Here is a 27,399-nt window from a genome sequence, read left to right on the forward strand (position 1 = left end):
CACAGATTTGTTAAAGTAGCACAGATTTGCCTGCAAGGAAACAAACCCGCCAAGCTACAGTCACGTTTTCAAAAGCTTTAGTATCTAGATAGTTAAACAGTTATTTTTGCCAGATGCGTTCAGTATATAATACTCCAAACCAAGTACACAGACGTTACAAGATTAGCCTTCTATTTTAATGAGCTCAACTTTGCTGCTAGGGATACCAGTAGCCTTTAAATTTAGAAATTAATCGCTGCTCAAAGATTAAGACCTGAAGTCTTTTCCTCCTCCTTTTTCGAAGTCTCCCTTCTTGTGAAACAAGAAGTGAAACCAATCTGACTCAGGCTCGCTCTGTTAGCCAGGGAAGAGTAATGGGCGCTTCCAGGCCACAGTTTGTTTAATCTGAAAAATCAGATGCTAAAATAGGTCAGAGGCCTGACGAGGTGCCTGTTGGCTGCAGAGGGAACCCACGGTGAGCTGCCTCCTGGGGTCAGCCACGTGGACATCCTACATTTGGTCATGAACACCACGTAAACCAGCCGAGAAATATTTGTAGTACGATGAACCAAGATGTGCACATTCAGCCTAGCATCCCATGGGGAAAACCCCCACAACCCTCCAGCCTACGTTATTTCCAGAGGCCCTGAAACTGCCACCACACCTTTCTGCCTGAAACAGAGCATTCTTCAGACTGACATAAAAACATAGTACAAGAGAAGGAGTTAGTAGAAAGACAGCTTGCCCAGAGCCCATACTTACATTCCCACCTCCAGGGACATGCTTAATATTGTCCTTGGAACCACACTTGGACTGAACATGGCTGTAGTTCGCTTTTTTGGAGACTATCTGGACCTGGAATGTTACAGAATGGAAAACAACACAAGGGAAGAGGACTGGTTAGAGTTGTCATATGGCAGGCTGGAGTGGATGCTCCAACACGGTGGATAAACAAAGAGTTGTGTTAAACTCAATCCAACTTTAGTATTGGGTGTGAAAGCAACTGAGGAGAAGAGTGAGAAAAAAAGTGAACGAAACAAGAGGCTGCACAGACAGTGTTAGTGCGAGAGCGTAAGCGCTACCGTGAGGACCACTACTCCATGTACCCTACGGGTTAGCATTACTGGCGAGTACCTGCCTGACGCAGGGGCTGGGCTGTGGCCCCCGGGACGCTGCCAGGACCCCTGGTGAGAGCTGCCCAGAGCAGGCAGTGCCCGCTCAGGAGCGGAGCCATAGCCACCACTCCCCGCCATGCTACGAAGGTGTCTGCGCTTGGGCTCCATCTGCCTGCTGGGCTCCAGCCCCAGGTAACATCCCTCCCAGCCTCCGGGCAGTAGAGCCTGGCCTGAGAAACAATTCCGATGAAGGTGTCAAACCTTCAGTTACATTTTATCAGATGAGTTTTACGTTAATTGGATTGTTTCTCCGTTAAACTAAAGTGACTTGGACTTTTTCAAAATACAAAAGGAGTATGCTAGGTGAGCTTTTACTCACAAAGTAGTAACTGAGTTAGAGTAACAAGCCCATGTTTACAAAGGTTAGTCACGACATGTGTTTAGTCTGGGAGTTATTTAACACAGCACAAAACGTGGCAGAAGCTGTATCCTACTTTCTAGAAAGAGGCGATAAATTCAAAGCACAAAAGGAATCACCGGAACATTCTCACTTCAGCAGGTTTCCAAAAGCTCCTTAGCCAGTTTGAAAGACTGGATTCAGTGCAACAGCAGCTCTGAAAAGGTGCTCGTGCTGTGGAAGCGTGCAGGGGGTCACTGACTTCTCTAGAGGTACAAATCCCATCCACTCATTAACAGGCTCTGCCTTACGATATCTGAATTACATCTGCAGCGCAGGCACTCCCGCCTTGCTCCCCGTCCACTCGCGCTGAAATCGCGCGTGACGACAGCGCCAGGGTAGCCCACCGCACGGTGAGCGCCTGGCGTGCGGAGCTACCGCATTCTGATACAACTGCGTTGGGAATACTGCAGGGAAGATATAAAGTCCTTAATACTCTGCAGTCTTAAACCTGGCAGCTAAAGCTCTCTCCTCTCAGTTGCAGACCAGTGCTGGGTACGAAGGACTGGTTTTAAGGGAAACTTTTGACGCAAAGTTAAACCTACCTACCTAAAACAGGGAGGACTCTGCTCTGAAAACCATTGACATTCACAGCAGGCAGGGAAAAGACACCTATGGCAGTGATCTCTGAGTATGTTTAACCAAGAACATCTTAAGAGTTTGTAAGAAAGAACTGGAAGAGTGTCTGTGCAAGAAACAGTGACACTGACAGGAGAAAGCAGAAGAGTTGAAGAGAAGGGAAAGTGACTCAAAATGGAAATGTTTTCCTTCATCTCCCACAGAGAAAAGTCTGAAATAAACTCACTTTCCCATTGGGCTGTTTTGGGGCACCCTCTTTTGATACGGTTGTTTTAGTAGTAGCCATTTTAGAGACCGCACTGGGTTCAGACTTTCGTGCAGCAGCGGCTGATTCTGTCTTTTTCTCTATTTTCCCCTAGATGGAGACAAACGGATGATTTCAACCAGCAAAAGGAAAAGTGTGGGCAGGAGAGTATGGGAACACAAGCCACCCAGATCAATTCAGTGGAGCAGATGACCCAGGAGAACTTCTTACATGCTGCAATTCTCAGGCAAAGTATAACCCCATGCCCGGGAACAATGAAACGAAGGGGGTGGAAGGGCAGCAACATCACTCAGACACAGGATGAAACAGGCACCCTGTGGCCATAAAGCAGTAATTAAGTTTTCAGTGTCTCAAAAAACTCATAGGTGCCCTTCCTCGGTATCTCCTTTCCCCAGCAGTCACGTTGGCAGGTAACCAAGTGACCCCAGTACATTATATTCTGCCAAAACATTAAACCCAACAGCAGTGCAGAACCACCTCCTTCACACAGATCTTTGAGGCAAAGGCATCCACTGGCTGATTTTCTTGGCCTTTGAGCTCTGAGGGCTCTGCTGGATACATACACACTGTACTTCCAGTTCTGATTTCGCACCCATGCACCGATCTGACTCAGGCTTTGAGACCAACAGCTGATGTAGATTTTGGCTAATCAAATGCAGGTGGACCCAGCTAATCCAGCTATGCAGAAAATTGAATGAAAATTTACAGGTGTTAGAAAAATTCAGCAACTACCTGAGAATATCCATTCTTCTGCTAATCTAGATCCAGGTAAGTGCAGCAGAACCTCCATTTTTTTGGGGGGGCTCAGCATAAATCCTGTATCTCACTAACCTACCACCAACAGAACAGTAAACAATAAAACCCCAGCACTCCTATACCATTCTCAGATTCTAAAAACATCTCAGCGTAAGTAAGACTACAAAAAGGACAATTTTCTTGAAAGTACAATTGTTAGGGTTTAACAATTCTATGAAAATTTAGAAAAAGGACAGTACAATTAAATGTAAGAACAAATTCCCTTAAACTGACACAATGCCCCTGTAAGCGAAAAAGCTCTGCAGTCCTCGGAACCCTAGCGTGGTTTAAAGTAACAGAACAGTCTTACATGGGTTTTTTGACCAGATGGCAGAAGGCTTTCTGAACTTGTTTGGTTTTAAGCTATAATATACAGCATCTGAAAGGGCCACCTTCCTGGCTTGCCTCAAAGCTTTTAGCAGACTTGGTCTGTCATTTCCAAAAACTGTTTTGGGGAGTGGAAGTTTCTGTCCTCTAGACCTCCGAGGGCTGTACTACGGCATTGTGTAACAACGATACTCTAACTCTGAAGAATAAATCCATGCTGTATCGATGCTGTCTGTGACACACACCACCGCAGCCCAAGAATGCCCTTGACTTTAATGTGCCTGAGAGGAGATTAAGGCTCCCAGCATGAAACGTGCTCTCTTGGCACTAGATTAAAGTTATATGCAAAGTTATTCATTACTGCAGACCTGCGGCAAAGATAAGTGGGCAAATCTGTTCCACTTGGTAGAAATTAAAGCCCTCTGACTATGGGCAAGCTGCTAACACATTTGGTCAGGCAAAGATGGGTGTATCTGTTATACCATACCCAATAAAGGTTTTATGATTATACATATCCACAAAATTATTTAAACCCTCAGAAGAGGGCTAGAGGTATATCTCTAATCCTTCATCATTTACATGGTAGATACTCCCAGTGAAAGTGTAATTTAAGACCACTACTGATTGAGAGCCTCAAGCTGTGTCCATGCGTGTGCTTTTCCCTACAAATCATCCAACACTACTCTCTTCTTTCCTGGCGGCCACCCCAGGTTACCCGAAGAGCAGCACATGTGGACCCATTTCATTTCAGCTTTAGTCCTGACAAGCCGAACACAGTCCCCGTTCCTAGACCCGGGCAAGATGCTGTGGAACTTGCTCCTGAATCCAGATTTCCTGCGTCATAGTGTGTTATTCCACCTCTTGTACCACTCAGCAGACTCAATTCCTCTATTCAAAGGCAAAGTTTTGGAATATAGACAAGATTTTGAGCTTTCATTACCAACTAGTTTCTATGTCAGGATGTACGACAGAAAGACAGAACCTCAGTTTTGAATTCCTGTACGTATGTCAGTAAACACCATGAAGGCTCTTAGGGCGGATTCCTTCTGTACGCTACTATTGCTGCCTTGTTAATGCCTTGTGCATAAACCAAGAACCCAAAGAGGAGCTCTGCAGAGCATAAATGAGAACAGCAGTGAGGATACAGCCACCAAAATTAGCAAAGAGCACCCATAACGCTTAAGAGCTACTGTTCCAAAGCGCTTATTGTTATGAAGCTTGAAGAAACTTACCTTTCCTCCGCCAGGCTGATGCTTAATATTATCTGTTGATCCAATTTTGGAACGTACATTTTTCAGATCTGGAGCAGAAACGCTGCTGGTCGGGCGAGAAGGCTTGGAAACAGGTTTAGTCGGAGCCTTCGCAGTTGTTTTTTTAGCATCTGCTGTTGCAGTTGAGGTTGTGGTGGGTTTGGTTGCAGCAGGCTTGGTTTTGGGACGACTGGTGGCTACTCCAGGTAAGGTGGGTGCACTGGAAGTGGTGGTAGGAGTTGTGGCGCTACTTTTTACCACATTCCCAGTAGCGCTCTTAGGGCGGCTCAAGTCTGCTACAATTATCACAGTGATAGTTGGAGGGAAGGGGGGAAAAAGATGGGTCAGAGGCCATTTACACAAACTTCCTCAGAGTCCTAAAGATGTACCCACTGCACCTGCTTAATAAACACCGCCCTGAACAAGGAGGGTTTGATTTAGATGGAAACTGAACAGTTACCTGATGGCGACTTCGCAGAGGTCTTCTTAGCATCTGCAGGCTTTGCATCAGTCTTGATAGCTGCCCAACACAAAACACACTGGTTAAGCATTTCCGAGCAGGAGCCAGTTTGCACAGATGAGAAGCCCAGATCATGGCACAGCTTTCCCTGGAGGTCAGGGGCTCTCCGCAGCTCCTCACACCCTGACAGCCCTCTTTACCCACAGCCCCCATTTCTAACATGCTGCTTGAAAGAAAGCATCTCAAGAATTAACGGCTCTGTCTGAACACTGGCCTGAGGCCCTCCTCCTAACAGCAAAACCCACTGGTCTTTTCCAGCAAGAGGATCAGTTCACCTAAAGGACCATCACTCAGTGATGCAGCACACCTGGGGTATGGTTTGCATTTTGTTTTTTCTTAAATTAGCTTTCTGAATTTGACAGCACTCACTAAGATAATTTTAACCCTGCCCCAATTTCATTTCTCAAAAAACCCCAAAGCACTGCTCCCTTTCTTTACTAAGTAGTGAAAGCAAAACCACATTTGTCCATCTATAACATCGGTCTCACTGCCGGATCAGTTCTAACCCATGCCAATTTTTTTGCACAGACATTATTGCACATATTTCGGTCCCTGTTATAGTTGTATAAAACCAAAAAAATCAATTGCTAAACTGAACTACGCCTTTGGGCAAACACCAATGATCGTGACCTGATTACACTCCACATACAGAGGACAGTCTAAACCAGGGATGCATCTGTATTTCTCAAAGCAGGAGAGAATCATAGAATTGATCAAGGCAAAAATCACGGACTGAAAAATGTAAACAGCATGTTCTTTTAAGGAGCTCTCTGATAATGACATTGTAGCTTTTTTTTTTTACTATCAGTGATGAACAGCTTTGGCTAAAATCTGCTTCATTTCAATATCCAAAGGAAGGCAACATTGAAGTCTTAACAATAAATGAAAAAAAAAAATATCTAAGTTAGAGATTATGAAAACACCCATTTTCTAATATTTAATTTCCACTAACAGTCTCAGATTTTTAGATAAACTCAAGTAGCTGGCAGGGTACTTTGTGGAATAACCTATACAGAAAAGAGCAAGCACAAGAGGCACATGACTATAGGCCAGGCGAGTCTGGATCATTCCAACCTGACTTTGCTAAAAGCATTCAATTAAACACCAGACAAAATACTAGCTAATGAGATGAAACACATCTGAATAATTTAATAAGGCCTGAAGGATAGAGACATAATTAATACCAAACACTTCAATAAACGTCCTGTCAAACCAACCTAAGCTCATTTCTAGAGACCACAACTTTAACTGGGAAAACCATACGGACAGAGCAGACTCAGTTTTCTATGAAGGCAGAAGGGCTAATATATTACTGTAAGAGAGAACGAGCTGTTATTTCTGCTGGTGTCAGTGGGGGGACAAATGCTGGAATGCTTTTGTCTATGTTACGAGCCTGTGATGCTGAAAACCTGGAGAATGGTAAGGCCACTGGGAAAATGATCTACGATGGCAGTCAAAAACTTTGACCTTTTCCTGATCTGAAGGACAGAGAGGTGGTCTTGTACAAATGTAAGAGTTATTTTCACAGGAGAGGAAAAAACTGAAAAACTAAAACTAAATAAAAATCAAGCACCACGTAACTCATGGCTCTCATTTTGTAGAGAAAATGACTGACATTTAATACCTGAAAAAGTGAAACCAGGTAATTTCAAAACAAGCCACTACAAACACATCTTTAAACAGTGAGAATGACTACACGCTTGAGCAAACCACAAGGAAGCCTGCCTTTTGACACAGGAAAAGCAAGAGCAGATGTCCTCCTGAAGTATCGTCTTTACCCAGAAACTGATTATCTGGCTCAGCACTATGTAATGAGAAACTAAACTGTGATCAGAAGGATCCAGGTCTCCATCACCTACATCTGTGCATCCAGCTGAAGCTGCACGTGCTCTACCCAAACCGAACTGGCAGTGTTCGGCTTGTTGCGACCCCCCTTCAGCCCCCACAACACTGTCCGCCCTGTCACCCCCTCACCGTCTCCTCTTCCAACACAGGACTCCCTTCTTTTACCATTCACGACTCCTCTGTGCGCTTCCAGATCCAGACAAAACAGCTTTAAGTCCCGATGGAGTTTTCTCCAGCTGACCTCATCTCTCCCTCGCCCACCCAGTTCTCACTGTACTTTGGCAACGTCCCACCACCCTCGCTGGTGCAGAAGCCTCTTCCTCTGTACATCTTGCCACTTGGAACAACCTTCCTGCATCTCTGCATCATTGACTCCATCTCTTTTCAAATGTCATCAGAAAACACTTCTTTGTTTGTGTCTCAATTTTGGAAGGAGAAATTTACTGAACTCATTAAAACGTATTAAGCATTCTGGGCTGCAGTTTGCATAAAAGACCACACAAAATGAATTTCACAATGATGTCCAGAGGATCAGTTCAGATACACAGCTCTTCGAAAGCGCAACACTTCCTCTGCACTTGATTAATTACTTTTTCCCCATGAGCATAAAGTATGCAATGTACATCTAGCCCAATATATTTCAACATAGTTAAAACATTCCTATTCTTTTGGGAAGGACAGGTTATGAATTCATGCTTTGGGACTCATAGAACAAAGCAACCAATATGTAGTATTAGTTTTATGTGTTTATTGGCAAATTTTGCCAATGAGGTCTAGTCATTTGAAAAGACTTGAGAACATTTAACTGTATTTTTATCTGACGTTAAATCTCTCAAGCTCCATTAAAACGAGTGAAAACACTGTTTTCAAGATGCTAATATGCTGCTCATATTTTGTGCTGTGTTAAACTCATGGGAAGTTCCCTATTTAGCAACAGCAGGAGTGGGATACAGTTTTCTGATGAAGCTGATGTAATTTCAGCTCCAAATCCTTTCCGCACTACTGAAACACCTCCACTTCTGCTCAACCTTTTTTGTTTTTCAGATGCACTAGTTTGAGTGCTTCAAGTCCTCTCCTGGAGATTCATTCTTCCCAAGTTTTAAGTTGTTTTTTCATGTTTATTCTGTTACTATGGAAAAATGCAGAGGTAATAGCACTCCTTTTCATAAATCATGCATGTTCTGTAATTGCATTAACCCTGAATCACACAGAGCTGATCCAAGCTGGCCTTGCAGGTCATTCAGACTTGGTTTTGGAAGTTTTTCTCCCTGGTGAGAAAAGTCTGACCTATGGTTTCAGTACCTTGGCACAGGAAGGATCTTGTCCTGTGTTGTATTAAAAGGGTTGAGATTCCAGCTATCGCTCAGCTTCAGGTCAGCTCCTGACTGACAGGCAGGCCAGCTTACACTTCTCAGAAGTGCTGCTTAAGAGCAGCTATGCTTCTCACAAATGGCTGCACTTCAAGGTTTTGGTTTTTTTTTTCCTTATTTCAAATCTGAAGATGGCAAGCTTGCTTACCAGAAGACTAATTTGAATAAACTGAGGGGGCCACAGAATCACCTAAAGACAGGAAAAAGCAGCCAGCATACTGGAATATGTGAGAAAGACATCACAGTGTGAACCAGTGGTGCTACTCAAACAAGAACTGGCAGCTGGTTACAAAGAGAGATCTCCTGAGCTAAAACCAGAGCCTACTTACATGTGGGCCGCTTCGGTGGAGAAGTAGCAGTATTTTTTGCAGCAGTGGTTGCAGTGACCGGTGATGCTGCTGTGGTCCTAGGAGTAGTAGGGGTGCTCCTGACAGTAGTTTTAGGACAGGCAGATGATGGAGTCTTTGACAGTGAGGTCCGCTTCTCTGCGGTCTTCGCATCTGCAACCTGGAAATGAGCAGGCTACGTTAAAGCCAGTATTTCACTGACAGTCTCTTCAAAGTGCTTGCCAACAAAAAGCCTGAAATGAACGGAAATTGTTTAAATTCTTAAGCACATAAGCTAGGCACTTCTGAAACATTATAATGCAGATGAAGCATATAATTAAGGCATGCACAAGCAACTGGCTACGTTCAGTGCAGGACACGGAGCACAGACCCTGCTGAGTATCAGAACTCCTCCAGATCTGTTTCAGCATTACTGTGTGGAGGCCATTTACAGATACGAAGGGGGTTTTGATTTCTGAACAAAATGGAAAACATCAGTCCACTAGCAACACTCCTGGGAGAGACTGCTTTCCTTCATGAGCAGAAATGCATCCTGAGCTTAAGGCAGCATTCATTAAAACACTGCGGACATAAGAATTAAGTGTCTGTGGTTCATTCCTCACTTGGAAAACTATTCCTTGTCTGTCCCTGTTAAGTCACTTGTTTGTAAACTGACTGATCTCTTAAGTATGACAACAGCAAGTTAATGCATGGAAACAAATGAGAAGATTTTGAGTTCATTAAGAAGGGATTGAGAATCATACAAGAACTTAAAACTGAAAACACTCATTCACAGGAAAAGTACAGATTTGCACCTGTGCTTTCACACTCTTATTTTATTTAGTTAGTTTTAAAAGACACTCAAATTCAGTTATTTAAGCTTAAATGTATAGGAGAAATGCTAGCATTTAGACATCAACAGAAAGCTTCTGAAACAGATTTTAACGTTCCCTTTCAAATCTGAACTCTCCTACTAAAATTTCGCAAGTTAATGTAGGGAAGATTCAAGGGACATTTCCCATTCTTAACATTACACGTGGATATCCTACTTCAGCTTTAAGATGCAACACTTAAGGACTGTCCAGAAATCTTCTCTTACTGGAGAATTCCAAATCTCCGATATTTCATCAGCACAGAAGTGTATTATCAGTTATCTCTCTACAGATTTTATAATGGCCAGACATCATAAAGACACAATTTGTGGGAAATACTGAAGTGTTCAAACATTATTTCCCCCCCCCTCAATATTACTATCAAAGCTCTCCATTCAGCTTTCCCATGCTCTTGTCTGGATTTAAGAGTTATCCTATGTTTGTAGTGTATCTACATTTGAAAAACCCTCCTCCTTTAGTAATGGGAAGAAATAATTATCTTGCGCACTTTGTGACAGTTCACTAGGAAAGGCACAGTACTACAGTCAAGTTTAATTCTCTTCTCTGTGACGACACAATTAATGCTTGAGACCTGATGCCCTAAATGGGTCAGTGGAAGCCAATACCGATAACTACATGGCTCTCACAACGCGGTGATTCACAGCCCTGATCTCATCCTCCCACGGTGAGCACCAGAATCGTTTTGACTCTTGGGTAAGGCAGCTGGTAAGTTAACGTGTAAACAAGTTCTGGGAGCTCCCACACGAAAGCAAGTAGTTTCTTACCTTTGGTTTAGTCTCTTTTGGAGTTAAGGTGGAGGGACGTGTAGTACTGGTGGCTGGGCGTTTAGCAGTAGTGGCTGGAGTAGGACCTGCAGTAGGGCTCGTGGGTTTTTTGTTTGGGCCAGGCGTGGCAGAGGCTGGCCGCTTAGGGCTGGTAGCGGACAGGGGCCTGGCTTTCGTTGCTGCAGGCTTTGCAGATGATGTGGATGCGGCAGGCTTTATGTTTTTTCAAAAAAGCAAAATCCAGTATAAAAACAAAAAATACAACAAAAAATAGCGCATTGTAAACCAAAACATTGAGCTGCAAGAACATAAAAATGATATTTTAAATGAAACAAACAAACAAAAAAATAATTAGCTTTCTGTTTTCTGAGCAGAATGAGAAGACCAAAATGAAGCAGCAGAAGAGGGCTGCCTTCGGAGCCCAGTGGAGTTTTGCCATTCAATTCAAAGCGAACAGGATTTATTCCAGCAACATCTAAAGTGACAGAAGGAATCGCTGGTAAAGCTGGGATTAGTAATTGGGTGTTCCTGGCAGCTAGTCCTACGTGCAATACACAGCACATTGCTTTCCAATTACATGCACACAACGGATTGCAAGCTCTAAATCCTCATCTGATCAATTCTAGTGGTCACCCATCCGCCGCCTTCAAGGGGACCAAGAACCCCCTGCCCCTACCACTGCTTGAAGAATTTGGGGTTGGATTTTGCTGAATGCTGCAGGGTTATAAAAGTAGGTCTCTCATGCTTCATAACCAGCCCTAAAATATGAGAGTACCAGATCCCGAGCAGGATCTCTGAATGCTAATTGTAATGCAAATAAACGTGTCGTAAACAACTAGTAGAATACCGGTGTAGCAGAAGTGTTCTCATACATGTTTACTACTTCTACACCAACACCAACCAGAGAATTAATTTAAATAAAGCTTACCACACATTTATTAAATCCACTTTCAGTCACATTTGCTGCAGGACAAGTTGTTTGCAACTTCATAACTGAGTGTCTTTGTTGCAGTAAAATGGCAGCTCAGAAAACAGAACCTGTGTTGCCACAGCTGAAGCAGCAGGAAAGCAGCAAAGAAAGGAGTAAGGAAGCTGACCATGAAACGACACCTACCTTTGTCTTCTTCTCAGGGCTGGGAGGAAGCTCTTTGTTGGGAGGTGCTGTGATATCGTTCCCTGTCACAGCTTCAGCTGGTTTGGTCTCCTCTGGTTTTGCTGGGGGGGGGAAAAAAAAAAAAGTGTGTGTGGGGGAGACTTTGTAAGTTTGAGGTTCTTTTTTGAAATACAATATTTTTAGTGTACTATTATTCAACACAGTAGCAGGAGGAGAGAGAACTGAGAGAGTTACAGGTTGGCTATTTCTGGAAAGTTTCCACAAAACCAGAACACCTATAGGAAGAAAGATTTTCCCCGTAACAGGACAGGTTCATCCAGGTGCCATTAGCATCCAATTTCTCCTATTATTAGCAGGAAAAGACAGATAGCAGATGAAGAAAACCTCTGGTTTAATTAAAATAGCAAACCTTCCCAACTTTCGAGTTATTAAAATAAATTGTTGGAATGCTTATCGTGAAGATCTGATCTCTTCCAGGTTTCACACTATGACTTACCGTGACGTAGGATGCTATTTCAAGCTATCCCTATCATTATGGCTGTTTCTTCTTGACCTTTCTTCCACCCACATCCAGGCACTGCAGCTCTCTGGGAGCAGGGAGGATTCCCGGCACCGAAAGGAGCCCGACGGCTAACGGGAAAGGTCGCACAGGAAAGCAGGATCTCCTTCTAGCGTGCGTGGATCATACTGACCCTTGTTAGCGTGGAAACCATCATGTCATGCTGTGCATGCCGTGTTTCACAGCACAAAGCTTACACCCAGCTGGCAGGTTTTGGCTGTGATCGCTCATTTTTGCCATTGCCACCAAAGGGTGTTATCCCGAGGGGGGACAGCAAACCCACCCGCTGCTTCAACAGCAGCAGAGCGGCCACCACCACTTCCTCATCTCCCTTTAAAAACCGGTCTCGAAAGCATTGCCCAGCCACCAGCACGATAACTACTGTCTTCCAAAGCAAACAATACAACAAAACACTAATTTAGTAGCAGCTTCACCAAGTTTTCTCCCTATACCTTATAAATCCTACAGCGGAACTGCCATGCTGCTCTGCACCATGAGACGTGCAAAAGGCAATTTCCCTATAAATAGCTTTTAAAACGCTACTTCTCCGCCGTGTTGCTGTACAATTGCATTGCTATGAGTTGTCTTCCACTGCAATTCCTGCGGCACTTGAATTTTATGAAGGATACGGTGCAATCAACCCATCACAAACGTATGCGTTTTCCCTTGCCATCTGGGGATGAAAATAAGCGTTATCTGTGTTAGGTGTTTCTTTTTATAACAATACAACAGATTGTAATGCTGCAGCGCATGCTAAGGGCCCACCAGGCAATAGTGTAACAATTCCAACAGTATAAAGGTTGTTTTCCATGTCTTTTGAAAATGATTATATTTCACATTTTTTTGCTTGTCAGTCACGAAGGGAGCATCTCAGAGGAAAGTTCAATACTGGTATAAACGCCACTGTTGAAACAGTCAACACAAAATAAGTCTGTGCTTTCTGCCTGCCCTGGAGATGCTCAACAGCAGGACGGTTTTGTTGTTGTTTTTATTTTTCTGACTCCAGAACCAGTTTAGTAGCCTTTTTTCCCTTGCACTACTTTAGCCTCTTCCTAGCTATTTAGCTTCCAAGCCATACTAAATGTTTTGCAGCACTGGGTTTAGCATCCTAGGCATACAAAACAGACTTGTGAAGAAAACAAGCATCAAAATGTACAGGCTGGCCACTGTTTTTAATGCAAAATTCTCAAGAATCATTCAAGTTCAGTTAGAAAGCCCCTTTTTTTTTTTTTTTTTAGCTAATTTACATTGGCTCCTCTATATGGGTTTTCTCCACTGCATTTCAATAAACCTTTACATTCTCCCTCATTTAACTTGTCAGTTTTATCTACAGCAACACCAGAAAGAGCAATTGTTGTCAATGGTTCTTCCTTCTGAATAACAAACTTCTGTCCATTCATTGCTCCCTGCTCCCGGTACCCCACGCCTAGGGATGGCTTTGTTTTGAATCCTACCAGTCTTACCCCATGCCTAGGGATGGCTTTGTTTTGAATCCTACCAGGCTCAAATACCTCAGACAGCAAGGTGACTTTCCATCCGTTTGGAAGTCACCTTACATGTATAGCCTGTCCTTATTATTTCAGCTAATTCAGCGGCAACGTTAAACCTCTTGCTTGGTGACAGTATCACAGCATCCCCGCAGCAAGGGGAATTCATCTGCTCAGGGAGCCTAATGCAGGTCCTCAAAAAAACCTCAACTTCCAAAGTTTCACGATTTAAAACTCAGCAGCTTCCATGCTTCCAAACTAATGACAACATGAATTTCCTGTTATCTAATGAAATACGGGCTACTATACAAGAAATTTGGAGCGAATAACTTCAACACACAAAACAAATAGGGTATTTTTTTGATGTAAACCTGAAATGTAGCGTAACCAGGCTGATGGAGCTACACTGCAGGATAGCACACATAGAGGTTAAACAACTTATATCTGTAAATAATAATAATAATGATGAACGCGGGAGAGCTGGGTAGGGAACTCCCCTGCTCCAGGGGGCACAGGGCCATAATTCAGGTTCCACCTCTCACAGCCTGTGATGCGCCGGGGCACACAACCCAGGGGATCACAGAAGGATAGGTTTGTTTTGTGCTGCCTCAATCTGAGAAACAACCCAGTGTGCTCATCAGTACACTCGCTTTCATTCATCGTTTAATTATGAAGGCGCTCTCTCCTACACACAGCAGAGAACTGCCTGGGAAGATTTCCTAGTTACAAGGGAGTATTAGGAAAAGCTGCCAAATCTTAATCAAATTTGTTCATTAGTCTGCAAGAACTATTTAAGAGACTTTTCAGTTTGCTTGTTCCTCCAAGCATGGCAGCAAACCTCTGAAAGATATTTCAAAGACATGTTGTTGGGAGCTCTCGCAGGCGCTGCTCTGCCCCGAGCAGGGCTCCTCCTTCGGCCGCTGCAGCTCCTGGTGTTCGCTGATGGAGAAAATCCAGCCCAGCTGAGTCAGCACCCAGAGCTGAATTACTCCCGGGGGGGAAAGGGGGACAGGGGCTTGAAGGAGAGAGGGAAGGACATTCCAATCTGGCATCTTCCTTCGATCAACTCAAAGGCATAACCCTGCAATCGGGTCCTTTCTCCCCGCTGCTACTGACTGCAACGGCAAGCTGCACCATGCTGCTTGGTACATCCATCCTCATCCCCTGCTCACCCTTCATTACTCACCAAGTATGTTTTTATCGGTGGAAATCAAACTTTTTTTGTGCGTGTCAGTTCACAGTACTGTGAGGCACCACTGCTTCACAATTTCTAAGAGCGAAACTAGAAGAAATTATTCATATCTCAGTGCACCGGAGAAAACAAGTGACTCCACAATAACGACTGAACCCGTGAGCTCCGGAATTTTGTTTGGGAGGTTTTACAGGTATCAATTACAAAACAGCAAACTTGGCAAGTGGTGCTTACGTCTCCCTTAACAGCAGCATCAAGTGCCTTTCAGACGTGCTCCAGCCGGCAGAAGGAGGGATGGTCGGGACTCCTGCTGTGCTGTGTGGAGGAGCGACCCCTGGGTGGCCCGACACTTCTTACATGGACACTGGGCTTCCATCACTTCGTACTGACAGTACCTACCTGCCTCCAGGTGGCTTTGGAAAAAGCAGGCCAGTTCTAAGAAAAACACTGAAGAACTACCCCGCACACCAAAGACAACTGCAATGGTTTCCTGGAAAAAGTTTTGCTCTTGTCTGCAGCAGGAGTTTGACACCGGCAGATGCAGCCCTCTCTCATACAAAAACCTGCTGAAATTCAGTGATGTTATAATTCACTGAAACCCCCATCCCCCAGTTTGAACCCTCTTGCTGGCTGAAGTCCCAGGTGACCCCCTGTGCTGGCCTCGCTCAGTGGCCCGTCTCCCAGTGCTTCCCAGGCTGCATCCCCAGCATCACCTGTGTACCAGCTGCCTCTTCCAGGTTCCTGCATGGATGGAGCTGAGCACAGCAAGACCTACACAAGGTGTTGGTGGCAGAAACCGGAAGAGTTCCCTACTGACCCTGCACCAGCCTTGCCAGAGCGCTCGCCACTGCGGTGCTGGGTCAGCCAAATGCTCGAAGACAGTCCCAAAGCTGTAGTAACACCCAGCCAAGGCCATGTGCAGGAGCTGTAGCACTGAAACCACGTTTGACAAAGGCACACTAGAGCCAACAAGTTAAAAAGTCTATTCTTAAAATAAATTTGTCACCAGAAACCAGATATTTGCCATTGCTGGATGAAGGACCCAGCAAACAAGACCACATGGTGTGTCAGACAAAACTGAAGCCAGAGGGAAGAAGACTCCTAACAAACAAGCAGCGGTGATTTTTCAGAATAAATGGCAAAAATAAGGCCATCTGTGCCAAAACTGACACTCAAAAAACCCTCAAGCTTCAGCTCCTTGTGATGAAAGGAAAAACATTCTTCCTATAGGTCTTAAAAATTATGGAGAACTTAACTCTGCTTTGTCTTGTATAAGCAGAGTGAACCATAAAAAAACACTAATGAGGAAACTTATAATTCTGCCTCCAACAGTCAAGTTTAAATACTGTGACGCAAATAAAGCATGTGGGGCCAGCCACATAGCCGTGGAGTAGGCTCAGTCTCCTGAACGGCAATTCATCCTGTTTTTTAGGTGTGAGCAGCCACTCATAACAAGCTACTTACACAAGAACCCTGGTGTCTGAGCAGACTCTTAACGTATTTTATACTTAACCTCTCACTTCTATACGTGCTGCCACTCTCGGTGGCTACTAGCAGCAGGTGAGCTACCATTCGAAGAGATGTCACATGATATAAAACAATCAAAAGAGGTGAAGAGGGCAGATGGAGATCAGAGCTGAGGGAGAAATCCTTCCCTGTGAGGGCGGCGAGGCGCCGGCACGGGCTGCCCAGAGCAGCTGTGGGTGCCCCAGCCCTGGCAGTGCCCAAGGCCAGGCTGGACGGGGCTGGGAGCCACCGGGGCTGGGGGAAGGGGGCCCTGCGCGTGGCAGGGGTGGGACTGGGGGGGCTTTAAGGGCCCTTCCAACCCAAACCGTTCTGGGATTCTGTGATGGCTTTAAAAATGTCTTTTTCCCCCAATAAGAACACACTGTAGAACAGCTACCTCATCAGCTGCCTAAGACCAAAGCTGTCCTCCAAGGCTGAACATGAATGTTTACACAGACTGTCTATGATTTCTTTATAAAAACATCCCTGTTTGAACAGCGAGTCCCTCTCCCAAGCTTCCTATGTAGCACTAACACGGCTCAAGAGAACCTTCCAAGGAGCCTTCAAGCACGTCTTACAACCTGTTGTTCAGCCCCAACAGAAAACTGGCATCCAGTAAACCACAAGACTCTGATGTCAAAGCTTTTCCTCTGGTTATCTTTCCTCTAAGGAGACCTTCTTTCATTAGAAGGAAGCTAAGGAATGGAGAATTTCCCCATCACATCACAAGGATGTACAGAACCTCCCTCTGAATGAATTAAAAAAAAAAGTGGGATAAGGGAGAGTTTGGTTGATTTTAAGCTCTGCTGTCTGAAAACCACAGGCGCCTTTTAAAAAAGGCCAAGGAACAAGGCAAACCAAACTCAGCGTTTTGATGGAGTTTTGCAGATGCTAACGGGGGCTCTTCCTCAAAAGCAGCAAGAAAGTGGGGGCAAAAGCTGCTGAAGCCTGTTTGAAAACAGAACAGCTGGGCAATAGGAAATGACAGCAGGCACTTCTGAACGAGGCAGCAGAATAACACAGCAAGGAATGGCAGGTGACACGAACTGCCACACCGCTCCTCCGAGCTGTTCTAGCCGAACACAAAAAGGACTGCAAACCCACATACTGAAAGCCAAGACAACACTTCATGTTTTTAACCTTGAACTCATAACTCAAAATGCGATTATACCTATTACCCCGGGTTACTGTGAGAATTCAGCAATCTGCCTGCATGGATATAGCAAAGTGTTCAAGTGACACAGTCACAGAGCAGTGAAGGTTTGGAAGGGACCTCCGAGGTCACCAGCCCGACCCATCACTCAAAGCAGGTCCCAGCAGATCAGGTTGCTTACAGTCATGGCCAGCATAACTTCCAAATATAAGGAGGAACTTCTTCAGTGTCAGGGAGGTCAAACACTGGAAGAGGCCCAAGGAGACTGCAAGATCTCCAGACTTGGAGGCATTCAGACCTGGAAGGGACACACAAGGCCCTGAAGCAACCTCATCTGCTTACACGTGGGTTTGAGTCGGGGGTTAAACTGGAGACCCCCAGAGCTCTGTTCCAGTCTGTACTGCAGCTATGTAGTGGAGGATGCCCACACTGTATGCAATTAATCATACGGCTTCTTGAAGGCAAGTCCTGATTATAAGTAACTATATATAGATTTTGTAACCATAAGGAGAAAAAAAAAAAACACCCCACTCTCCTCCTCCTCCTCAAATAAATCGCTCTCCCCATCCTGTGACTTGCAGTCTTGGAGACTTGTCCAACAGCCCTTTAGCCCATGTAATCATTTAACATTAGAACAGCAGAACAATAGGTTGGAAGGGATGTCTGGAGGTCATTTAGCCCAATCTCCTGTTCAAATTATACCAGATTGCTCAGGGGGCTTCCAATCATCTTCAGAGCATCTCCAAGGATGGAGATACCACATCTTGGGACTTCTCCTTCAATATTCTATTAGCCTCATGGTAAAAAAAAAAAAGATATAATAAAACATCACAGTCCATAAATTCCTGGCACAAGATGTTTTACAGCTTCGCTGTAAATAGCTGAGAAGTCACCCAGCATCATTTGCTTTCATCTGCTGCTGCTATTTTTGTTTGATGACCCATATTCTTATGCTAGAAAAACTGAACAGTCTTCTCTTGTTCACAACTTTCATGTCATTGATGACTTTATAGACAGTAGTCACAATCATCTCCCTCTCCAAGTCCTCTCTCTTCCAAGCTAAAGAGTCTTAGTTTATTCAGCCATTCTCCATATGAATTTCTCTAATACAGTGCCTTTATTTATCATATTTCTATTTCTATTATAACTTTTTTGAGGCAGAGGACAACACACAGATTTACATACTGCATTCAAAATGCAAATACATAATGGATTTATAAATTGATATAATTTTTTCTAGTTTGTTTTCTCTTCCTTTCTGAATTCCTAAAACTCAATTTGCTGAAGGAAAGCCACACGAAAGCATCCTTGTGACAACTACATCCTATAAAATCCTTACAACGGTAGCATTATTGCTCCTCCTCGGCCAGAACAGAAATGAAACCATCAGGGTTACAGCTCGTGTGAGGTGACGCTGAGCTGGAACCCAAGAGGAGAGGCAAACACAGACCTTCAGTCTTTCAGATCCCTTCAACCATCAGTTTTGCTGTAAAGCGCTCTCGTGAAAGCGGTTACTGTGTGTGAAAAAACCAGGCTCTAAATCTGAAAAGCTTCACTGTTCGTGTTTCCTTCCCCGAAGAAGTAAAATTAGGAAAAAGTACTTATAGAAACATACCCGTATCTTTTTAAAGCTATACCATGTTATCGCACTGTTTTAAAAATCATGCAACTCAGAATGAAAGCCTATGCACATTACTGCTCAAATATCATGCAGCAACTTATACAAGAATAAGCATTCCCAAAAATTCATTCTCCACATGAAAAGGAACAGGTGAAGACCCCAGTATAACATAGCTTAGGCTCATCTCAAAAGGCCAAAAGTAAGCATTTCTGTCTTCTGGTACTGCACTAAGCAAAAGCTGAAGATGAAGGACAGCAGTAATTACGTACTGAACTCTGGAAGATTTTAAAGAATGTTACATCTTGTTTCTCCCTTTACTGACTAGTTAAATAAGCATTTTGGTGGTACCTGAGTTGGTATCACTTAAACCCCCTCATTTCCCACCTACCCCACTTGTTAAGGCACTAGCTCCTGTTTTAGGGGTCTGAGTTTCACCTGCCTTACCCCCGGCCACTGATCCAGGCTGGCTCATTTATGTGCTTCAAAATGGAAGGGGACTTGCAGCTGCATTCAAACACGCTCCTGAACGAGGCCAGGCACTCATCTTCCATATCAGCAGCAAGGGATATTTAGCAGGCTAAGCTGAAATAAAACATCATTCAATGAAACAGCTCCATAATTCTCATAGGGATTAGAGTAATCAACTGAAAATCCATTAAGAGAAATAGATTAAGCAATAAGGCAACGACCATCTTTACTCTCCCTCTTAAACGTAAACAACCTTAAAACCAAAACCAGACCATGTTAAATACTGCTTTCACCAGCAATGCTGCAGAGGCATGAGCTCCTTCCTCTTCATCCATCACCACCCAGAAGGAGCTGCTCCATCAAAAAAAACACCATCAAAGAAAGCCTTTTTGTTTAAGGCTCTTAAGACAAAAGTATCTACAAATTTAACAAATCTCAGTTTAAGCAGAAATACAACCCTTATCTGCTTTCTCCTCTCCAGAAAAGCCTAAATAAAATATCTCCTGCTTGACCCAAATACAGAATAGCTAAGCATTTTATTTGGCACTGAACGCAACTCAATCAATGTGTACATTTTCACTCAAGAACTGAGGAATAAACCAGATGTCCTCTTTGCCTGCATTTTGTAAACCTAGGTTGATTTGTTATGACTGTCTTCTACGCAGGAAGGTAAATCCTAAATCAGACTACTCGCCATGTTTATCTAACACTGCACAAACTAAAACCAAACAGTTATTTAAAGTAATGAACATACTCTTTTTGATGGTGATACAGTGCTAAAAATTTGATGCCGGGCATAAAAAAAGCTAACAAAATCATGAGCTTTTCCCTTTTCATTGATAAAAGTGGAAGCACATTCATAAAACCAACAAAAAGCTCTATTTCTGCCCATGCCCCTGACAAACCAAAGCGAGAGCGCCAAGCACACCTCCCAGCCAGGCTAAAATACCAGCAAACCCACACAACTGAAGCCGCCTCCGAAGGGATAGCAGGTGGGGAGCGGGGAGAACGGCTGCCCCAACTCCTGCTTCGGGCTGTCCCTAGGGCTGCTGAGTGCTGCTGAAACCTCCCAGCATTTCCAGCTGGCTGCTCGAGCTGGGGCAGTGCCTGGGCCAGGCGACACCCGGGGTATTTCCAGTATCCAAAGGCATAAAACTGCGATTCCATACTGTTCAAAATGCAAAATAATTACACACACAATCCTGCCTCTGAACACTTAAGCACAAAGATAAGATGTTTCCAGTGATCCAATGGGTCCAACATTAAACACTTGCATATCATCCCGTATCAACAACAAGCAACAGAGAGCCCAGCCTGAGGGGTCTTCTCACGCCTTACACCAGCTGATGTACCAGTGGCCTTGGACTTCAGGCATGACATTTTACATACCCTTAAGCTACCCAGTGTACCTTGAAGACCCATCCATAGCAATTCCCATTCTCTAAGTCCCGCCACACTTGGCACCTCGAGCTTGCAGCAGGAATTTCCAGGGATGAGCAGTGTGTGGCCATAAACAACACCCCTGTACACAGCCAGCACACGCTGCCCTCAACGCCTCTTCTGCTCCTGAACATCTCCTTGCTCTTCTCACAGCTCTCCCCAGAGAAAGGGGAAGAGGAAAACTCAGGCACCTGCTGTAAGCCACTGGCCGGTAGTTATTGCTATTTTTGAGAAAGCACAGTGTGTGTTGCAAAACAGGGAACCTGCCTGATTTATGTAACGATTACAATACTTTCAGCATCAATTTTAAACTCTCCCTGAGATCTCTGAGAGAGATGCCAATGTTTATTTTATGTTTAAGGCTGAAGATGCATACACCAAGAACTATCCACAGCCCATATCAGGCACTGTTTTAGCACCGGTCCCTTCATTTCCCCCTCCTGCCCGCAGCCTGCAATCGTTTCTTTCTTCCTTTCTCATTAAAAGCATGACTTCAACTGGCAAGGAATCTTCCAGACCACTAACATTACCTGAACAAGTATCATTAGTTCATTATGAGGTAGCTGGGCTGCTATTTCCTAATCCCATAATTAACTTTAATCTATGTAAAATGAGGCAATAGGCTATCACAGCCTCACTTAGTCATGTTGGAAGTCTGGGATTCTGTATTTACCTTTGCGGTATAAACCGCAAAGTGTTCTGCTGCAAAAAAACCCGCAGAAGATTCAGAAGTTATGTTGGACCGCACACCTTGCTTATAGATTTGTAAAGAAATAGAATCAGAAAACCAAGACTATTTTTCTGATGCACACACTGAGCTGTTGAGTATCAGAGAGGTGATGGTCCCAACAGAGTGTGGTCCAGTGGAGGCTGGAATTCCTGGTATTTCAGAGCAGAAAATACTTCAAGTTGGAGGAAATGTAAAGAAAATGAGAAAAGGCAGAAGGTGAGGGCAGTGAATGGCACTGCTTATCTAAGGGACACCACTGGAGGTGACGAGGTATGTGCAATGAAACACACAACAGCTTGCAGACAAGGTGAACATGCATCAGAGCTACTGTTCAGGGCAGGAAACAATGTGACCGCTTGTTTTGGTGAGAATCTGCAGTAATTGCTGAAGGAGTAAGGGACCAGAACAAGTTCCACAGCTCAGCTCTGATCAGGACTAATCCGCAGCCAGGATCTCCTTCCTTAAAATACCTGTTGTGGGTACGTGAGTTTTGAATGGGTATGCCTTTCTGACAATTTTTAGAATGAAATTTAACTAAACATGCCATCATACTAACACCAAACTATTTGCAAGAAAGAAATGTTTTATGTACAATTTTAGGGCACCTTAAAAAAAGCACAGGAACAGCAGATGCTTAGCAAAAATCCCCCCAACCCTGGGTGCACAGGACCAAGGAAGTCCACTTTTGGCAGAAGTTCAGAGAGATGCCATTCAAATGACGGGAATCAAGCTGGACAACTCCTTCAAGAATTTTTAGGATGAAAGAAAGTGCAAGTGGCAAAAGCTGCCACCCCAAATATAAGTGCTGGGTTTAGAACTAACAGATAGGCAGAAAAATAGAGGAATTAACAAAAAGAAGGAAAATTCTGTTTCTGTCAGATACAAGAGGTACGTTGGCCATTCTGCACACACTGCCTTGTGACTGGAAGGAGACCTGCAAGGTGAATGCCACGACTGAAGCAGGGGAAGCTGACAAGGACACGTCAGGTAAAGGGTAATTTAGCCGTGAATAAAATGCAAAGGACAGATTTAGAATCAGTTCCATACTTACAGCCAAGACAGCTTGCTTGGTTGAGTTATTTTTATTATAACCGCCTCTCTGCTTATTAACAGTGGAGAGGAAGCAAAAGCTCATCACAGAGAGTTTGAAATAATTTCAGAAACATCTGAGGAATTTTTGTCCGTTTTCTCTTGTATTCCAAAAATTCTCTCTCAGCTACACATATATAAAGCAAAGAAAACATTTAACTGCACCTGCTGCTATGTTTTCTTCCAGGAGAGAATAAATCCAGAGTTTATTTCTTACCAATGCATTGTACAAAACAGAACAAACCAAACCTAATCAGCTCTTAATTTTGAAGAAGAGAGTAAAAAATTAGTTACAACTCTGTGGTGTTCTTGCCCCAGGGAAGCCCAGGAGCCGTCTGCTACCTCATTTATTACTGTATCAGTTCACACTCAGACCTATGGTTATATGGACGATAAACTAGCTTTTAAAATAAAGATTATGAGAGCAAAATTTTAAACCTAGATACTTAAAAGAAAGCTTGGCAATATGAATTAGCCATCTGCGAAAAACAATCCAACCAAAAGACTCCGAGCACTCATATCTTTCAGTGACCTTTACATCACTGATGCTCAGCCCCCCTGGGGACAACATGTCAATCCACTTTAAATTATGTTTTAAATGTTTTTCTGATTTAAAGATCCCACATATCTGTGTTTTGAAACGGCTGCCTCTTGAGCTTGACAGAATTTGCCAGCCTAGCCAAATCTGGTTTCCTGGTTGTCCAAAATATGAACTTCCTTGCTAATTTGCCTCGTCGCAAATAAACTTCAGTTGCAGAGCAGGTGTCAGCAAACCCCACTGCCCCAGAAATTCTGCGGCGTGGAAGGTGTGCACAAACACAGCACTATTTTTTCTGTTCCACCTCTATTGCAGCATTGCTTTTATTGATATCATGTTTAAGGTGTCAAGAAGTTTGATGACCCTTTCGTGTTTACGTGCAAAATTGAGCACAGGCAAACACAGAGCCACACAGATCCTGCTCGTGCCCAAGCAAACACGTCTCCAGGTGTCCCCTCCAACTGTGGCTCACAGCCAGGATCACTGGATCGCTCTGGCAACTATCAACAGGAGAGCTGATGGCTCCTGCCTGCGTGAAAAGATTTGACATCTCTGCTCAGGCTCGGCAGGACTGATGCCTGCAATCTATGATGTGCTGCCACCAAAACTGGCACTCCATCTCACGGCTGCCAGAGTTATTTAAAATCTGGACACCAAGTAGACCGTAAGGAACAAGGTAACACTGAGCTAACGAAAGGGGAAGGCGATAAGACATGTTGGCACTTCAGAGAGGGGTGGTTCATAGTGCCCAAACCTCATTCTACAGATCTCCGACTGCCAGTCTTGGAAATTGAAGCATCTCACGATAAATGAATAGAGAAAAGTAAAACTCTAATTAGACACAGAATATGACAGTGTTGAAAGGAATTACAGACAGCTGGAAAAGGAGGGATGAGCAGAGCCTGGCGCAGGCATGCAGGGGCTGAGTGACTGACCGTTGGGTGTCACTAACACACCGCAAACCAGAGACGGTGACTGACCGGGATTGTGAGCAGAGCCCAGTATCCTGCTCCGAGCTCCGCATCGTGGGGGAGCTCTGCTAGCACCCCGCACCCAGCATTCTGGAGCTCCACCTGAGCAGCGCATCCCTCTGCACATCGGCATGTCACTCTCAGCCCAGGGTATGACAATATCAAGTGTTAGATTAGTCTTCCGAATGTTTAGCAAACCAGTTTGCTACAGAAGTCGTCACTGGATGCAAAAATACTCAATGCAAGTCTTTTGTCTTTATTCCCCAACACATTTTCTTTCCTCTTCCCACGCACAGCTCTTGTTAACGCAGGGAACAGACAAAGCACATAGACAATCCTCGCACCCATAATCTAGGAAAAAAGCAGGTTTATTGCTGGCTGAAGCTGGCAAGAGGGACAGAGATGTTGTTTCAGGCTGGAGAACAAAGATTAACTACTCTTCTCACAGATTTTAAATCCGGGAAGACTGACCTCATCCATCACAGCACTATCGAAACAACAAACCACTACAAAGTAAAACAAGCTGCTATTCACACGTCGCAGTGGGAAAGGCTCCATTGTAACTGGGGTTTCGGGAAAGAGGTTACAGAAAGTAACAGGGAAATTCCACTTGGAATCTCAGCACTGAAACAGTCAGGAAGAGCGTAACTACATACATCCTTATACCGACTTGCTCCTGCTGCCTCCTCAAACAGAAATACCAAGAGGCACTAAAAGCTTAATGGGAAAGCACAACCTGCAGACCTTTCTGACACAGGTTGGAAGGTTTTAACTTTGATAACGCTGCTCTAACAATACAGCTTGCAAATCAGGAGGGCACCTATGCTCACAAGAGGGAGTGGCAAGAGGGTACTGAAGAGAGACTGCTGTGGGTGCCACAGATTTTAAAATCTATTAGCCAGGTTTAGGATCCCAGCAAGCAATTAACAGCTGGTGCTGCAAGAGATGCTGTGGAATCAGCCAGGCATTTGTTGTTTTTTTTACATGTTTTTCCTCCATTTTCATCTACCCAAACCACATCCTTTGTTCTAACTATAGGAACCTGAACCACGCTACTCTTTTCAGGTGTACTGAGCTGCCCCCCCCCTCTGCCTGCAGCCTGTAAAGTCACTTAGTTGCTTTCTAGCTACTGTCTGCTCACTCCCCAGGGAGGTAAAAATTAGGAACATACCATCACGTGGTAAATCTCCTTGCTTGGGAGACGGAGAGCTCTGCATATTGCTGACCTCAATTTCTTTTCTTTCCAGTGGAGCAGTTTTGGTGGATTCCATCTCGGTGCATTTGCTTTTGGGAGCATCAAAGCCGGCAGCTCCATCGGTGGCATTTCTCTTCTCCCTCTTCGCCACCACCGCCTCCTCCTCCCTCTCTTTGTCCTGGCTGCTGATTTCAGGGATTTGCTCCAGCTTGCTGTGATACAAGCTTGGGCTGCCCAGCTCTTTCTTGACCGAGTTGCTGCCACTGTTCCACTCCTCTCTCTTCTTGGCAGCCGGCTCCTCTGCCAGCAGGGACTGATGCTCCTTCACCACCAGGCTGGGCAGCCCTGCGCAGCTCTGCTCAGGACCCAAGCTGCAGACAGATGTTTGCTCTTCTGACACGGTCATTGACCTTTTCATCGGTGCGCCCGGCTTTCTGGCTGTGGGGCTCGAGCACTGGGTCAGGCTGCTATTAGGAGAGAGCAGACCAGTAGCAACGTCTTCTCTAAGCACTGGCTCAGGGTATTTATCAGCCAGGTTAAGGGTTAGGGGCACTGACAAGTGAGAGCACTCTGACATTGCACGCCTCATTGCCTTCCTTTGGTGGGCAGCCCTGTTCAGAAAACTGCCGTCGTCTGCACAGCTCAGCTTGTCTTCCATCTCTTCCTCCATTTCAGCGGTATTGTTAAAGTGACTACTTTTGGAGTCATCTTGTGCAAGCTCTACGGTGGTAGTTGGAGGTTCTGGCTTAGGTGCTGTTGAGGAGGAAGAAAAGCTACTCTGCACATAGTTGTCATTAACCACCCCAATTACACAATAGCTGGGGGCTCCATCTTTTTTCACGGTTGCTTCTTTAGACCCCGAATCATTGGGCAGGATAGGGTGGAAATTTGGATTCCAGACACTGATTTCCTGTTCCTTCACGGATTTGCTGGGAGCACTCTCCGACACAGACAGATTGGGCAGGTTCGGGGCTGGCTGGCATTTGGTCTCCATTCCAGCCTTCCCGGCTGCTTTCTCCTGATCGGTGATGGCTTCATTTTTACCCAGCCCTGGACTAGGTTTTTCAGGTCCTGCCTGTCCCACATGAAAATCTGTAGTTTTAGGGTTTGCAAAGTTCCCTTCTGCAGGAGGGAACGTTTCGGAAATCAAAGACCAGCTCTCAAGGTGACCTGCAGCTGCCTGGTATTTTTTGCCTTGCACCTCAATTTCTCTTTTGTCTTTCTGAGCTATTTTTAGCTCTTTGTCTAGTTTTCCTTCAAAGAAGCAGAGCTTGTCCTCATCCGTGAAGCCAGCAGTCTTAACGAGCCCATCCTTAATCGGTCCCCCTGAGTTTACATTCAAGCCAATCTCATTAAGCTTCCCCTCAGTCCTCTGCCATTCGAATTCAGTTTTGCCGAAGTCTTTCGGGGACTCCATGCAGTGGAAGGCTTCCGAGAAGCTCTCCGTGTTCTTGCTTTTGCACAGCTGGCTGTATTCAGAGAGCGATGCGGGCTGCTTGTTCGAGAGAGACATCTCCGATCGCTTTGCCTCCTCCCGTGGCTGTACAGCAGCGCTGAGCGAGCTGAGCGCGCTGCTGGCGCCGGTGACGACACACCAAGCCCCCTGCATTCATGACAGAACGCCCTCCCCACCCCCTGCCTGCCGCACGCCTCATTTACTGGATTCAGCCACTAGTTCGAACGAAAACGGCAGGTTTTGTTCTTTTGCAAAAACCCACACCAATAAATCAAGAGAAATACACTTCTGCAACAGAAATATCCATCTCTGGCTGGACACCAGTGGGGTTTAATCGTCTCAGCAAAATGATTTTTCTGTGAGCAGTGTTTCTTGGGTTGTTACACGTTTTGGGA

The 27,399-nt window shown here is 44.7% G+C and overlaps 1 protein-coding gene across 14 annotated transcripts in view; it reads right to left on the reverse strand.

Annotated features, from left to right (window-relative positions):
* MAP4 (microtubule associated protein 4) overlaps window positions 1-27,399 on the reverse strand; it is a 170,785-nt gene that overhangs the window by 14,657 nt on the left and 128,729 nt on the right. For 9 of the 14 annotated variants that reach the window (XM_055803552.1, XM_055803555.1, XM_055803548.1 and 6 more), the window contains 7 exons: window positions 11,600-11,700; window positions 10,486-10,698; window positions 8,832-9,009; window positions 5,228-5,287; window positions 4,750-5,063; window positions 2,357-2,485; window positions 742-834 (listed from right to left, as the gene is read on the reverse strand). In XM_055803552.1, coding sequence (XP_055659527.1) covers window positions 742-834; window positions 2,357-2,485; window positions 4,750-5,063; window positions 5,228-5,287; window positions 8,832-9,009; window positions 10,486-10,698; window positions 11,600-11,700 — 1,088 coding nt within the window. The remainder of the gene's footprint in view (window positions 1-741; window positions 835-2,356; window positions 2,486-4,749; window positions 5,064-5,227; window positions 5,288-8,831; window positions 9,010-10,485; window positions 10,699-11,599; window positions 11,701-27,399) is intronic. The other 5 variants (XM_055803557.1, XM_055803562.1, XM_055803551.1 and 2 more) reach the window with 4 other exon arrangements.

Source organism: Falco peregrinus, chromosome 5, assembly GCF_023634155.1.
Source record: "Falco peregrinus isolate bFalPer1 chromosome 5, bFalPer1.pri, whole genome shotgun sequence".
Lineage (NCBI taxonomy): Eukaryota > Metazoa > Chordata > Aves > Falconiformes > Falconidae > Falco > Falco peregrinus.